At 34.6% G+C, this 16,200-nt stretch overlaps 1 protein-coding gene across 1 annotated transcript in view; it reads right to left on the bottom strand.

The window, feature by feature from the left end:
* Window positions 1-983: 983 nt before the first annotated feature.
* Window positions 984-16,200, bottom strand: part of LOC148840991 (uncharacterized) — a 38,140-nt gene continuing 22,923 nt past the window's right edge. Inside the window, exons 9-15 of the mRNA XM_088914686.1 lie at window positions 15,061-15,138; window positions 13,587-13,646; window positions 10,238-10,294; window positions 7,853-7,954; window positions 6,409-6,433; window positions 5,978-6,036; window positions 984-3,092 (exon numbers count right to left, since the gene is read on the bottom strand). Of these exons, the coding sequence (XP_088770812.1) occupies window positions 3,079-3,092; window positions 5,978-6,036; window positions 6,409-6,433; window positions 7,853-7,954; window positions 10,238-10,294; window positions 13,587-13,646; window positions 15,061-15,138 (395 nt within the window). The 3' untranslated portion in view covers window positions 984-3,078. The remainder of the gene's footprint in view (window positions 3,093-5,977; window positions 6,037-6,408; window positions 6,434-7,852; window positions 7,955-10,237; window positions 10,295-13,586; window positions 13,647-15,060; window positions 15,139-16,200) is intronic.

The following is a 16,200-nucleotide window of genomic DNA, read 5'->3' as shown; positions in this document are numbered from 1 at the left end:
CCATGGTAAAAATGTAGCATTCGGGGCCCTGAAATTGGAAATCATTAAAAAGTTGGAGCGCATGGTTGGTGTCCTTAATGTATGAGGGAAGACGTTCAACCAGCGGTCTCCTGAGGCTGTCGAGAAAGGCTGAGATGTAAGTAGTTGGACAGTTGCATGCTGATACGATGGGGCATCTAGGGGTGTCCGGTTTGTGGATTTTGGGGAGGAGGTAAAACTGAGATACCTGCAGATGTTCAATGACGAGCCTGTTCCCTACCCACCTGAACTATTATATTACTACTCCTACTCCTTCCACAGAGAAAAGAACCTAATTCCTTCCAGTTGTCAACTCTTCATAGTCAGACCCCACAAGAACTGAACATAATACAGGTGTGCTAAACTCCTAACACGAGAGCTAAGAGACTGCAGACTAATATCTGCTAATAAAATTAGAATGTATGGGTTTATCAAGTGGCTCACTAAATAAATGTTCTGCACCCCAGATAATAGAACTTTTAGGTTGCAATGAAGTAGTACCCACAAAGATGTTTAAAAATTACAAGAACATGATATGCAGGCTAATTTGGACTTTACATAAACATTTGCACATTTTCTTGAACAAATCCAATGTGAAATCCTGTTTAAATACACATTTTACTCTCAACGGGATGTTAAACACACAATACAGTTGCACCTGGGCCAACAAATACACAAGTGAACCTTATGCCACTGCACTTAAATCTGAAGTGATTGTGTAGTGTTTACTTGTACAGTAGCAACAGTTAAAAGTCAGGCATGTTAATATAACGCCACCTGGTGGTGAATGTTTTTCTCCATCTTTCACATGCACATGACCTCAAATGCTGTATGTCTGCATGTGTTTGTGAAAGTTTAGGATCTGAGAAATAGTTATTTATGCATATGTGTAGATTGTGATTTTGACTTTGATGTATGAACATGTTCTTTCACAAGGATAAAAAAAAGATTCTTCTCAGCAGGAATTGGTTTTAGGCTTTATAACCTGAGCATAAAGTCAGTCAGCTACATGCAAGTTAAACTATATACTGTATACATATTTCAGGGCAAAAAGCATTTGAATGCAATTCAATTTCTTTTTCATTAAGTATACAAACACAGCAGTAAACGCTGTATTATGATAAAGAAAAAAGTAGAATCCTCATTTGGAAAAAAAGCAAACATATTTAAACAAACAAGGAATTGTGCTCTTAAAAACACACATCTAAAAACACATAACAAAAGCAACACTCAAAAGAAAATACAAATCTACAGCAGAACGATTATTTCTATGCGAGCTGTAAAGTCTATTATATTTGGTTCTGCCATCTAGTGCTACGTAATTCTTACATATTATTCAAACTAAGTTTTTCTCACCAACAAAAATACAGACTTATTTAGAAAAAATACTGGAAACACTATACACAAGTATGAAATTTAACAAACATTATTACCACATAAAATGTTGTAAATATTGTAATATGGCTGTATTTTTAGCTCTGTTGAAAAAAGTAAATTAAATAAAAATAATGCTTTACAGTATATAGTTTAATACACAATGATGAAAGTTTTATTGCGATCTAAATAAACAACAAAGTGTTGTCAAATGCAGGACAGAGTGGCTCACAGAAGTATTAGACCACTTCTTTATTCCATTTTCTTAAATAACCGCTTTTAGTCTACTGGACTTTATTTCTCTGTATTTACTGAATATTGGATCTGTGAAACTCTTTTCTTAGTGATGGATTCTTGTTGCATGAGATGATGCATATGTCTTATATCAAACTCCACTTCATGTGTTTCTGCATTAGATTCAGATGATATGAATGAACTGCAATTGTAGCCTCCTAAAGAAAACCTTAAACTATAATTTTGTTCACAGCATCAGATCGACTTATCCTGTGGCATCCCATTATATTCCAGAGTCTTTGGTGATGCATTGATTAAAGAAATCTTGTAAATATATAACTATAAAACCACATACTTTTTATCACCACCATGTTTAAGGATACTGCATGCTACAACATGATTTTACATTAGATTAAATCTGACTCAGGTTTTTCTCTCCCTACTACACATGCCTAATAAACTTCATGCAACAAATCCTTCTTGTTGGCCTTGTAGCTTGAGAATTAGTTGGATGAACTGTAAAGGACATGACTGGAAGCCAGTTTTGAGTAGTTATTCCAAGGACACCTTTGAGCTCCTGATCATCACCACTTAAAGTGGTGTGAAGCCCATTATGCCAAAGAGTAACCCTTGGAATAATGTGCGGAATTTGATTAGTCTTGACAAGCAAGGAGAAAGATAATGCCATAACTGTCTTATTATATACCACTCGTTAGGCAATACATTATACAAATTTAAACTCTCCTTCTTTAAAGTCTATAGCCTTCTCAGCTGATCTACGTCATGTTTCACTGAAGCATGTGTGTGCCTACACCTCAGATTCAGTCTCAGGCACAAAACAATTCTGAGCTTTTATTTTACACAGCCAGAACAATCAAGATGAAGCAAATCTGAACACTGATGATATTTCAGGGCAGTGATACCACTGTAACCAGCTAATTCAACAGTCCATGATGTTATATAGATTATTACACAAAGCAGACCTTTTACACATACTAAATGCTTTATAAAGAATTATTACTAAAATACTATTCTGTTGTAGTCAATTAAAATGTTTTTTCAATAACAGATTTGCCCAAAGTCAGAAGCCTAATTTTGAGAAGTAACCTCACAGAGCCTTGTATCTTGGATGTCACAAATGTATTGTTTCAGGATTAAATGTGATACAATTTTATAGTGTTTAGTTTTAGTTTAGTTATCTTGTTTTATATCATTTGTAAAGAACATGAGAGGAATTAGGGTACCACAAACATAATTTTAAGAAGCCAAAAATGGAAGTAGTAGCATTGACTAATTGCCAAACCACAAAAAATGTTTTTTTCCATGCTATTTAAGTGTTGTCAAAAACGAATTAAGAAAATTTAAAAAGTGACCAGACTTCTGCGAGACACTGTTACAAATAGGAAACTGTTGCAATCAATTTGGATGCTGCAGGTAGGAGACATCTTCATTTCATCTTGTAGGATCTGAAACAGAAACATACAAGTTTTAGGTGAATTTCAATAAAAATGATATGGCTTATTTCATTTAAATAAAAATGCTGTTATTATTAACTATCTAAAAACAGTACAAATATATTACAATTTTCAATACAATAAAATTAAAGACAAATGCAAAGCTATTATATTATATATTAAGAATTATTCGAGTTACTTAAGAAAGATCTTAATTGCTAAAAGATAAATATTTTTGTATTCCCCTTTTTATGAATGCATAGTTGGATCAAATCCAAAAAGTTTAAATTCTGCTTTCCTTTTCCTTCTTTGTAAAACTGAAACCACAAAGAAAAACGAAATAATTTAAAGTCCATATAAAATATAGTATATATTATTAATACAGCCAATATTGTCTTCAACATATATTCTAAAGCTGACTTTTGTAAAGAATAATATACACTAACAAACAAATTTGAATATGGTCACATATACTGTATACTGCATTTAAAATGAAGTAATGATGTTAGGGTCCAGCTGATAAAAAATGTAATTATCAGACAAACCAGCAGAGGTCCCTGTTGTCTGATACCCAGAGTTAGCATGTCCAAATACAGACATCCCATAGCTAGAATGCTGCAATAGATACTTTAGTGTCTATTGATATCTTTAAATTGTCTGCTGAAGACTGGCAAAGGTGATCATTTTTACCAATCCAGTAAGTGATTCAAATAATTATGTTTGTTTAGAACAAGGAACAGAAGACTAAAGGTGTGACTGGGAACAATTAGCGGACATGCAGGATTTAAAGTTCTGTAAAGGATTTTAGAATAAATCGCTGAGTAATAATTCTTCTTTTTCTTCTTTTTTAATAGTACATAAGATTAATTGTAAATTAATAATTAATAATTTCTCTGTACTGATTAGTATTAATATTCTAATAAAAAGCTAAGAAAGGGAGACATTACTCTGTAGTGTATATATTTAAATCGTTGTGGCTGTGAGTTTTATCTTGTTTATGGGACTATATACACCATGTGGAGTTTCAGAAATACCTGAAATGTGTGCAAAATACAATTATTTTGTAAGAATGTTTTTAACTTGGGTCTTTGGCATATTTTGTTTAGTAAATATGATGCTGAAGACAATACTGTTTGTTCACCAGTAAAAGTATGTGAAGCAGATCTCATACACTAGCCCTGTTAGAAAAAAGAACCATTGGATGGTAATGCAATTTTCTAGCACTGCAGAGCTCTTCCTAACTCTGAGATGTAAGCATTTTAATGAAAGCTTTGTGTACAGTATTCAATGTATTTGGGAGATATTCTGTAGTCTTTGACATTTCTGTGTACTGGTGTAAGCACACAATGGCTGTCTTTAAAATAGCTTGAGTGGTTGTGAGGAAGTCTATCTTTCATCTCTCACTGGTGTGTCTGGGGTGGAGCACAAATTGCAGGAAACACCTTCCCATATTCAAACACTTGCGTGGAGTCATTACATGAAAAGCACAATGAGATATAAAAAGCTTGAAACTTCCTCTGTACTGTTTGCTTCAGAAAAATGAGAAGAAATCACCAAATTGGTAAAAGCCTTAGAAAACACTACAAAATTAAATATTTGAAAGGTTTGCGTGTGTATTTTGTAGAATTATCATGGTAATGAAATTATTATTATTAATTTGTATTAATTAGTAACTAATCACAAGTTAAAACTTAGTTAAAAAAATCACAATTAGAAATATGTATTGTATTATATAAGTTACAATAAAATAATATATAAATACAAATAAAATGTGTCCCAAGAGTTAATTATACACCCATGTTGGAACAAAAATATCATGACATCAAAACAGAATTATTTACAGATTGAATAATTTGTTAAATAAATCAAAAATGTTATACTATAAAATAAATACAATTATAAAAATGGGATTTAGAGGTTTCATTATTATAAATTCACTGGTTGGCACTGCTGCCTGCAGCACTGGGGCAAATTATACAAATTTAAACTCTCCTTCTCTAAACTCTAGCCTTCATCATGTTTCACTGAAGCATGTGTGTGCCTATACTTCAGATTCAGTCTCAGGCACAAAACAATTCTGAGCTTTTATTTTACACAGCCAGAACAACCAAGATGAAGCAAATCTGAACACTGATGATATTTCAGGGCAGTGATACCACTGTAACCAGCTAATTCAACAGTCCATGATGTTATACAGATTATTACACAAAGCAGACCTTTCACACAAACTAAATGCTTTATAAAGAATTATTACTAAAATACTATTCTGTTGTAGTCAATTAAAATGTTTTTTCAATAACAGATTTGCCCAAAGTCAGAAGCCTAATTTTGAGAAGTAACCTCACAGAGCCTTGTATCTTGGATGTCACAAATGTATTGTTTCAGGATTAGACTAAAAAATGGACTGGCATCCCGCCCAGGGTGTATCCTGCCTTGCAACCATTGCTTGCCAAGAACCCCATGAGCTTAAAATGAATGAAGCAAAATTCATAGAGACCCAACTGTCAAATCTAGACAGCTCTATGGGCACAGAAAATAGTGAAGAAGATGCTGATTGGACATGCTGTACATAAGTGTATTCATATTCAAATATGCAGTTGTTAATTCACAAGGATAACAGTAGGTTGACAGGTGAAGGAGAAAATCTTCCTTATTGCTGGAATCTCATCTTGTTTTTCTCTACCTTTTCATGTGTTTTCCAATCAAAGCTAAGCTCTATGTTTTCAATAGTAAAAATTAATAACTGCAAGGATGTCTCAGTTGCTTAGTCTTCTTGGTAATCCTTTTGGAATAACATTTTAAGACTCTTCTACTAGTTTTCACAAACCATAAAATATCCTGTAGAAAATATCATTTTTGTCTGTTAGTTTTAATATTGACATAACAGTGGTACATACCTTCACCCCCAGATGACTTTACACCCAAAAGCATCACACCATCTTTGTAAGTGGCGGTCCTGATTTTGACAAGAAACACAATAATATAAATACTATAAAAATGTTGTTTTTATTTTGAGTACAGCAATAATCACTATCTCCAGGAGTAATTTTTTATTAGTTTTATTTATAATTATAAGTTTGCTTTTTTCTCCTAATCATCCTTCCATGAAAAGTATTTTGAATATTAGAAAAACATACACACAAACGTTACATATGACTGGAATTAATTTGGTTGGTCAAACTCTTTTGGTTGGTAGTAGCAGGTAATTGCTTCACAACTGTAGACCTCATCCCCAGCTTCAATAATACTATTACTGATGGTTAAAGGGTGTATCAATAGTATAGTTCCGAATCTGACTCTGCCAAAATAATGTATTTTTCATACTCACTTCTCTGTATCATTCTCTGTTCCATCTGTTGAAAATATAAAAAAAATTATATATATATGTGTCTATATGAATTTCAAACCCTTTCATTATTGTGTCAATTATCCTTTCCTCTCAGATGGTGCAATTGTAATTTGGAGCAATAATTCAGAAAAAAAAATTGAATACAAAATTATTTCTGAATCCCATCCATGCTCTTTTCTATTATGGAAGCCCGTTTCCGCCAGGGAGTAAAACAAAAACGCGCTATGGTATCTCGCAATTGTTACTTAGTATCTTTGAATTCTGACTTTATATCTTGCAATTGCGACTTTATATCTCAGAATTACGACTTAAAAACTCAGAATTCCGACTTTATATCTCGTAATCGCAAATTTTTATCTCACACTTGCGACTTCGAAATAGCCCAGATTTCATTGTCTGTCCTTTTGTTATTGTAATGGATTCGGGTTCCAGGCCTTGTGCCCTCGCCGCTCCCACCCTAGTTAGAGCCTCACTGCATTGGCTCAAACCCAGGTCTTGCCAGCTGAGCAAAAGAACACTTTCTTTAGCCCCGGCGGCCAGCATCCCTGTTACGCGCAGGGGAGGGCGGTGCCGTCACCACACTGCAACCAGATCGTACAACCTGTATGTCGGCCGTTCCGTTACACTATATTCATGAATCGTACAGGACCATAGGATCTATAGGCCTGAAGACTTGTCTTGTACAGCGCCCTGATAAAAATTTAATTAATTACACTAATTTTTATGGAATCCCATTTCCGCCAGTGAGGCTTCCATAGTACCCGGATGGAATAGTGGACGGTAGGCTTTTAAAAAAAGTTTTTATTTAAACACCAGAAATACAAAAACAGAGACAGAATATGAAAAAAAGATACAGAAATAGACACATCACATCCAGAGGAATTCACAGTTATAAGAAAAAAAAACGTATACTTTTTACATATTTCCATTGTACTGTTTTACTTAAAAAAGAAGGTCTTCTTTAGCTCAGCTGGCAAGACCTGGGTTCGAGCCAATGCAGTGAGGCACGAACTAGGGTGGAAGCGGCGAGGGCACAAGCCCAAGAACCCGAATCCGTTACAATAACAAAAGGACAGACAATGAAATCTGGGCTATTTCGAAGTCGCAATTGCGAGATATGAAGTCGTAATTCTGAGTTTTAAAGTCGTAATTCTGAGTTTTTAAGTCGCAATTCTGAGATACTCAGTCGCAATTGCGTGATACCATAGCGCATTTTATTTTACTCCCTGGCGGAAACGGGCTTCCATACTTTTCATTTCAGCAGCTTAAAAATGTAACACTTTCTGAGAATTTAAAAAGGGATTTTATATTTTAGTCTTTGCAAAAAACTAAAATACAGCATACTACAAAATACATCAAGATACACTGATTCCAATAAAACTCTATAATAAATATTTCCTTCCGCTTTGATCTCAATAAATACCTGTGTTTGTGTGGACCTTCATAAATTTGGATTTCATTGCTAGGATGACAATCGCTATCAATATAACCAGTACAGGAAATATGACCCACAGTATTCTCTGATCTGAAAAAAAAAGAAAAAAATCTTAATTAATTACAGAAATATAAGTATAAATAGAGTAATTGAATTCTTTCTTGGCAGATTTGTATGAGAATTATTGAGGCACTTCAGTTTTTTACTAAACAAGCTGTAAATTCTTGGACTGAAGTGAAAATTGTTTTTTGGTTCTTCAGAACCATTTTTAATACACCTGTTGCTGCATCTTTTCAAAGATACATTGATATGTATGCTCTAACAATTAAGAGTTGACAGTTGTTCCATGTTACTTATTGTTTTTGAATGTGGATTTCATCACAATTAAGGCAACTAAAAATTCTTAAGTGCCACTTTCTTAATTATCTGAGAGATAAGGAAAAAACATCAATATACTTTAAGAATATATTGAAAATAAATTTCAAGGAACACAAAGTTTGTAATGTGTAGATGTGTAGCATTGCGTATAAAATGCATGAACTGTTTAGTCGAGTACTGGATTTTCAAGAATGTCTGTTACAATCTCATTTGTCCTTTATATACGATATATGATTACCTTTTCATTTATCTTCAGATAACCCAGGCTACAGTGTTTTTGCTGAGAAAGGATTTATTCCTGTGATTCCCTGCTGGGAACAAATCTTTTCAGAATAACTGAGACTATAGGCTTCCAGTCTCAGCTTCCTGACTGGTGTGTTTCCGGTAATTATACTTTTGGGACTAAAGTCTGAGCTATGTGGACCTCGCCCTTTTCAATTTGTCAAACGATATAGACAAAATCCTGTTTCACTATGCAAAAAATAGTTAATAAAATTAAAAATGGGAAGGTAAGGATTTCTCTTCACTTGCTGATCGAGCATAGTCGTATAAAATGATTAAAACCAAACAGTACCAAACAGTTAGGCAGAATGTTTAAAGAGAAAAAGTGAATCCATTAAACAAAAAAAGCATAAAGACATTTAAGAATATCTATAGACATATCACACTGTGGATGTGTGGAAATGTATTTGTTTTTCAATAGACACTGTGGAGTAGAAGAAGCTTTTTGCCCTTATGTCAGTTCTCTTAATTTTGTAATTTTTGTGTCTTTATCACACAACCTACAATAGAATTCATCCTTTTGCTATCCTTGGAAAAAAAAACAATCTTAAAATGCAGATATTCATAGATCATTGTGTCTTAGCAGTAATTAGAAGTATTTTGAGTGGGGATGATGAGAGCTGTAAAGGAACAAGTAGAGGTTAATTCCATGCCGAAAAGTAAAATGAAGAAAAACACAATATTCAGCTGTATTATTTCAGGAGCTCATGGAATGACACACCTTAAGAAGGCTCCACAACAGAATCATTCTTCCATCGTTTTAATCTTCAGCAATCAATTGTTTTCTACTTGTTCTTCTGTAGTAATTATAATTTTGTCGTAATTATAATGTTCAAATTAACCCTACTAATGCATCCCTGGATTTTACAATGCATTATTACTCTATACTCCCATGTTCAGATAGTGTTGAATAATTGTGGCTTTACACAGGGAGCACAGTTGTTAACAGGTCTGTGATTCACATTCTATCTCTTTGCTTTCTGGCTGGCATAGTGTGAGTAACTTACATGAAGTCCACTTTCTCATTTCCTCATATCATGTTGCACTTTGTTCTTAGTTATTTATAAGGGTCACATATTAGCAGAATGTTATGAAAAATACTTAATTTTCTTTCTTTAAGTGCATGTTACATTGGAAATAGATGATGATCTAGATGAGTCTCTAGTTACAGATGCAACCTAAATTCTGTCATTGTAAGTCTTTGTGTAAGTCTCATGACTTAAGAATACACAGTTGTCTATTTATATATATATATTTTAAACTAAGCTTCTTCATAATGTGAAAAATGAAAAAGCTTTAAGATTTAAGTAGCAATATTTCAAGTTTTAGATACTCCTAATTTAGGATATTCGGTTGGTTTTCTGAATACCAGGAAGTTAAACATTGTGATTAAGAATTCATTGTGATACTTTGGTCTTGCAAGAAAAAAAACGAGACAAATTGAACAAACGTACTGTTTAATGCATCTATGGGTATGAAATGTAGCCCCTGTGTTGGCAAAACACAGTCAAAATCTAGGAAATATCTAGAGGATATACAGTACATATCCTCTAGATACTGTATATACCGTACAGTACATATATATATATATGAAAAGTGGATAATTAAAGAGAATTTACTGTTATTAAGGTAGTGGTTTCTTTCAAAATTGTCTAAATATAAAACACTGAGTGGGTTTTACCAAATTTAAATTAACAATAATGCCAAACTTACCTTTTGGTTTATTCCTTTTCTCACTGGTTTCTTCAGTTTCTCCAGACCTGGGATATTCTGGAAGAAATACATTTATAATTTATTCTTGTGTCTCTTATTGTGTTAAAAACAACATGAAAAGAGTGGGGTCTTGATGGAAAAGTAGTTACAACTGAGAAGTAATTGCTTAGAAATGATCTAGGCATCATTGGTATTCCATTTGTTGATTCAGCTGTTATTTGACTTCAAATAGCCAATCAATAAATCTTGGCAGTTTTAATCTGACGCTATCCCACTAAATCAAAATATTCCACGTGATTTGTACATTGTGACCCTTAGTTTTCAGCATTTTTTTTTTTGAACATTTTTTAGAGAGTGTCTTTAATATCCCCAGGGGGTAAGTTGCTGTTTTAATATTACACAGCCCTGAAACATTTTCTAGAAGATGTAAATGATATATCAACATAAACACTTAGTTTTTTCGTAAGAAGCCTCTTCTAGCTCAGCAGAGCTATTTGATTTCACAGTTACATGTTTTTACTACCTGCATATAAAACCCCTGCATTAAACTTGATCTGCTATGTGTTTGCCTAGACTTGAATGTTTTCTAGATATTTTTGAATTTTCAATTTTATTTGCTGGTTTGACAAGTATATACTAATTCTGATATGGTATCACCTTTTTAGTTATCAACTATGCCAGAATCTAGATCATTTATATAAATTTAAGCCAGGGGTCAAGTACTGTATACATCTCTCTGGTGCCCCACTAACCACAACATCTCAATGTGAACATTCATCCTTTAGCTGTATCCTCTCTTTCCTCAATCCAAACACTTGCATTTCCCTCAATTTGTACCACCCACATCTGAGAATCTGTAATGAAGAACTTTATTTAAAGCCTTCTGAAAATCTAAATAGATCGCATGACCAGTGTTTATCCATTACTGTTGTTGCTTTTTTAAAGAACGCTGACAATTTGGTTCAACTAGTCCTGCCTTTTCTTAATCCATGTCGACTATTTTCTAGGATATTATTTCCCTACAGGTGATCCTCTAGTTCCATTCTAATAAATCTATAATTTCCATACCGTTAGAAATAATCAAGGTCAGTAATATTGGTGCATAATTACTTCACTATGCACCAATATGACAATATTAAGGATGGTTACTACATTAACAATTCTCCAGTTCCTATGTACTACTGTACTTGGTATGTCAATAATGTCATACCATTAAAAATATATTTCAGAGGAGCAGTAAAAGAGTAGTTGTTAGTCTGGAGTAGCTTATCAGTCTGTAGAGGGTTACAGAACAATATTGGACATTTATCCACTTCCAGACAGATACAAATTAAAAATGTTCAAGAACACGATGAATCTACCCATTCATCCAAATTCTCCTTATGAGATACCTGGTAAATCACTCAGGAATTCACAAAGGACCCCAGAGTAACATCAAAGGATCTGCAGACCTCTTGCTGCCGATAGTGACAATATTCATGCTTCAACCATCAGGAAAAGACCAAACTGGAGGACAGTCAGGAAGGAACAATTGTTCTCTAAAAAGGACAATGCCACCTGTCTCAATTTTGTCAATGGTCACCTGAATAAATAATGTTCTTGGGACAGACAAGTTAAAAGTTTAACTTTTTGACAAATGGGAAATGTTTTGTGTGGCAAAAACCAAAATCAAACTTCTAAGAGAAAAATCTTATCCAAACTGTCAAACATAGCTGTGGGACTATTTTGTTTAGGAGCTACTTTGTTGCTTCAGGACCCAGATGATGTGTCTTCATTGATAGAACCTTGAATTCGGAGTTGCATTAACAGCTGAGCTGAAAGTAGTTAAAGTAGTTAGAGCATTGAAAGGGTTTCCACTGCTTGCCTAATCTCTCCAGTTCAGTGATCCACACTCTCGGTCCACCTGTGTAGAAACACACAGGGCCTTCTGGTTTTCTACCCAGCATCCTAATCAGATTGTTTAATCAATTATTGACTTAATTATTATTATAACAGTTTCCATGTTTTTAGTCAATGAAAAGTTTGAGCATCCTACAAAACAGACTCTCCAGAGCCAAATAAATGGGCCCTTACTTTTAAGAAATGTATTACAGCTATTTTTAGAAAAAAGTAGAAGCAATAAGCTTGCTGATCAAATTTATCTTATGCATTTGGCATGATCATGCCACTGTTGTTAATGAAACGCTTAGCCTTTTTCTCTCAAAAACATCTGTGCACTCATTGACTGACACCAAACACTGAAACCTGCAAAATGACAATAACTTGTCTTTTTTGTTCACTTTTGGGTCTACCTCTAAAATTTAAAGGGAAACTGTAATACTATTTTTATATTTCAGCATTGATAAATACACTTCAAATCACAATAAAAGAAAAATGTACACAGTAACTTGTAAAATCTCCAATTTACATAAAAACTAGACAAAATTTCCAGGTGTGCACAGTGCCATACTGCGATTCAGAATGAGGCAACAAGACATTCAATAATGTCTTGCCTCCCTATGATATTGCAAACAAGCAGGCTTACAAATACTACTTGTTAACTGTTTGTGCAGATCACAGTGGAAGATTTCTGTGGTGAAAGGTCTGCTGCAGATCTTGTACTTATTCTCTCGTATATCACATTAGATTAGTCATTGCAGTGACCATTGAGTAGGAAGGGGGCACACCGCATTGCAGTTCATGGAAACGCTCACTTTCCCCCATGGTGAGACCAGGAGTTGGTGACAACTCTAAGTTAATGATTTTGCTGCCTATTTGGAAATTTGTAAAACAATTCTATAATGTTAATTAATTAATTTTGTTACGGAGAATTTAAAGCTGGTCTGAGAAATTGGGACTGCAGTTCCCCTTTAATTACACTTTGATACAATACATTGTCCTACTGCTATGCAACTATCTTTATTGTTTTTTGTTTCATGGTATGTAACCATATTCTATGAAACAAAATTCTTAGATTTTTCTAAGAAAAGGCTAGAAATGATCCTTAGATCAGTTAGAGATTACCAACCAAATGATTTAGGTGGCTGAATAGTCTCCTTTTTTGGTTCTGGTGGTAGTTGAGTGATTGTGTGCCTTTGTTTGAGGATCCAACATACTGTACAGTTGTAGACACACTTTCTTCTTGTTCACACTGAGCCCCACAGTGACTACAGTGTTAGCACTTCAGCAGTGATGGGACTTTCACCAACAGCAATGCCATCATGCACATAAGTGCACAGCAAATTGCAGAGAAACATTGGATAACTGAATTCTGCCCAACTCTGGTGGTAGTTGAGTGATTGTGTGCCTTTGTTTGAGGAATCACAGTCACAGTTTTGACACTTCAACAGGAGTGATATACAGTACTTACCAGTCTTTGGTTCAACCATATTCTGCTCAGATTTTGATGTGACAGGAATACTAGCTGATGCTGAAAAACAAAGGATGGTAACTCTAGTGTGGGAGGAATACTTTAAATTTCTCATCAATTACAGATTACACTCTTTATCAAAGAATCACATTTAGCTGCGTATCCTAAAAGTAACGCAAAGCACTTTAATATTTATTTTTACTTTAAATATTTCTCTTTGGGGTCTCCTGATTGGCTCATCTAGTAACTGCTCTCAGTGCAGGTGCAGTGACTTCTATGATCATGGGTTCGAGCCCGGGTCATGGTCCTTGTAAACTTTGGCCAGGATCCTCAGAGTACAGCGGGATCAGTCAGCCAGGGATCTCTCTCCGCAACACCTGGGCACTTTCAATTGGCATGTAGTTAATGAGGGACACTGTTCCCCACCAATCAGCTCTGAGCCTCCAGTTGTACAGGGCTGTGTAACCTGTGATGTGTTAAAGATAAATGACTGATGTATGCTAGCACACTAAGACATGAAAAACCCACAAATGTTTATTCCAAATCAGTTGGGTACGTGAAAAAATGGCAATTCAAAATGTTAAAAATGTATTTCTATTTTATTATCGAAAGTGTATAAAATGCATCAATACACACTGAAGACTCAGCATATTTCTATTATACGCTTTGTGATGGTACAGAAGGTTCAGACAAGATGGAAGCCCTTGTCTAGACTAGATTTCCCAGGAATCTTTGGGGAATGAGCTGTTACCCTTGGTCTCCTGATTATTTACTGGAAGACAACTGGTCAGGTTACTGTTAAAAAGAAGGAAGCAAAGGCTTACAACAGTTTTGATCTGCTGTCTAAAGAAACCGACACCAGACTCTCTGTGTGCAGCTTTACCAGAGGGAGTGATGACTGAGGTATTGGAACTGTGGAATAACATTTAGCCATGATGTTGATACTGATACTCTAGTTGTTTTTAAGAAAAGGCTAGATAGCTATGATCCTCATATCAGTTAGCAACCAAAGTATTTAAATGGGACTGATAGCTTCCTCTTGTCCAGTCCTCTCTTGCTTATTGGTTTTATTCCTTCCACAAAAGTTATTTAATTCATACTGAGAGGGGTTCAAGGCAATAGGTCTGGCTGGTCTGCTACAGATGTCCTGTATATGAGAAATTACTTACTATTTTTCTGTAGCTTAGATCTAAAATTTATTGAAAATAGAGTGAATAATTGTGTGAAAAACATTGCATATAATACATATGAATTGTGAATAAATAGGTGGTATTACTTAATAAAGATGAGAGTAAGAACATTGATCAATAGCAATGATAATTACTGCAGGTTGTAATCCTACTGGTTGTTTTCAGGGAATGTGTTTAAAAACCTTAAAACAATAAACTGCTTGCATTACAACAAGCCTGCACTTTATAACATTTATGCCTGACTTGGATAATATTAAACATATGGATTAGAAATGCTTACTTACATATTTTTGTTGTAGACGAGACTAATGTAGTTCTACTGACTATAGTAGTAGACAATTCATCTGTTGAATTTGATGTTCCTATAATGTAAAAAACAATTACATTTGATGTGATCTTCTCTTAGTTAGTTTAACCAGTAGTATTCTAAAAGTAACAAAGTTCACGTAAAACATTAGATTATGACATGTCTCATCTATAGCACGGTTATTCTAATACTCAGACAGCTTGTTATATTTTCATTCTAGCTGGCTGTTAATTACTGAGCTACTGCTGATTAACTTAATTCTTCAGAAATAATAAAATGCTACATTTTATTTTTCAGTTTGGTTCTGTAGATCACATAATTCTAAAAACAAAATTGAAAAACAATTAAATTAAAAAAATATATTTTTCATTTTAAACCCCCTCCTTTTAATTCAGAATTGCCAGTTGTCAATAAACATAGCATAGCAATAAACTTAGCAATAAACGTAGCGTAGGTAATAAATATATTACCTAGAAGGGATAAAGATCCAACATACATACACACTTTCTTCTTGTTCACAATGAGCCCCACAGTGACTACAGTACATACATACAGTGTTAGCACTTCAGCAGTAATGGGACTTTCACCAACAGCAATGCCATCATGCACATAATAATAATTGCTTACACTTATATAGCACTTTTCTGGACACTCCACTCAAAGCACTTTACATATAATGGGGACTCCCCTCCCCCACCACCAATGTGCAGCATCCACCTGGATGATGCAACGGCAGCCCTAGTGCACCAGAACGTTCACCACACATCAGCTATCAGTGGGGAGGAGAGCAGAGTAATGAAACCAATTCATAGATGGGGATTATTAGGAGGCCATGATTGGTAAGGGCCAATGGGAAATTTGGTAACACCCCTACTCTTTTCAAGAAACACCCTGGGATTTTTAATGACCACAGAGAGTCAGGACCTCAGTTTTTCCATCTCATCTGAAGGAGGGTGTCTGTTTTACAGTATAGTGTCCCCGTCACTATACTGGGGCATTAGGACCCACATGGACCACAGGGTGAGTGCCCCCTGCTGGCCCCACTAACACCTCTTCCAGCAGCAACCTTAGTTTTTCCCAGGAGGTCTTCCATCCAGGTACTGACCAGGCTTACACC

Source organism: Atractosteus spatula, chromosome 1 (assembly GCF_055471065.1).
Source record: "Atractosteus spatula isolate fAtrSpa1 chromosome 1, fAtrSpa1.hap1, whole genome shotgun sequence".
In the NCBI taxonomy this organism is placed as follows: domain Eukaryota; kingdom Metazoa; phylum Chordata; class Actinopteri; order Semionotiformes; family Lepisosteidae; genus Atractosteus; species Atractosteus spatula.
This window is presented reverse-complemented; position numbering and strand designations above follow the sequence as displayed.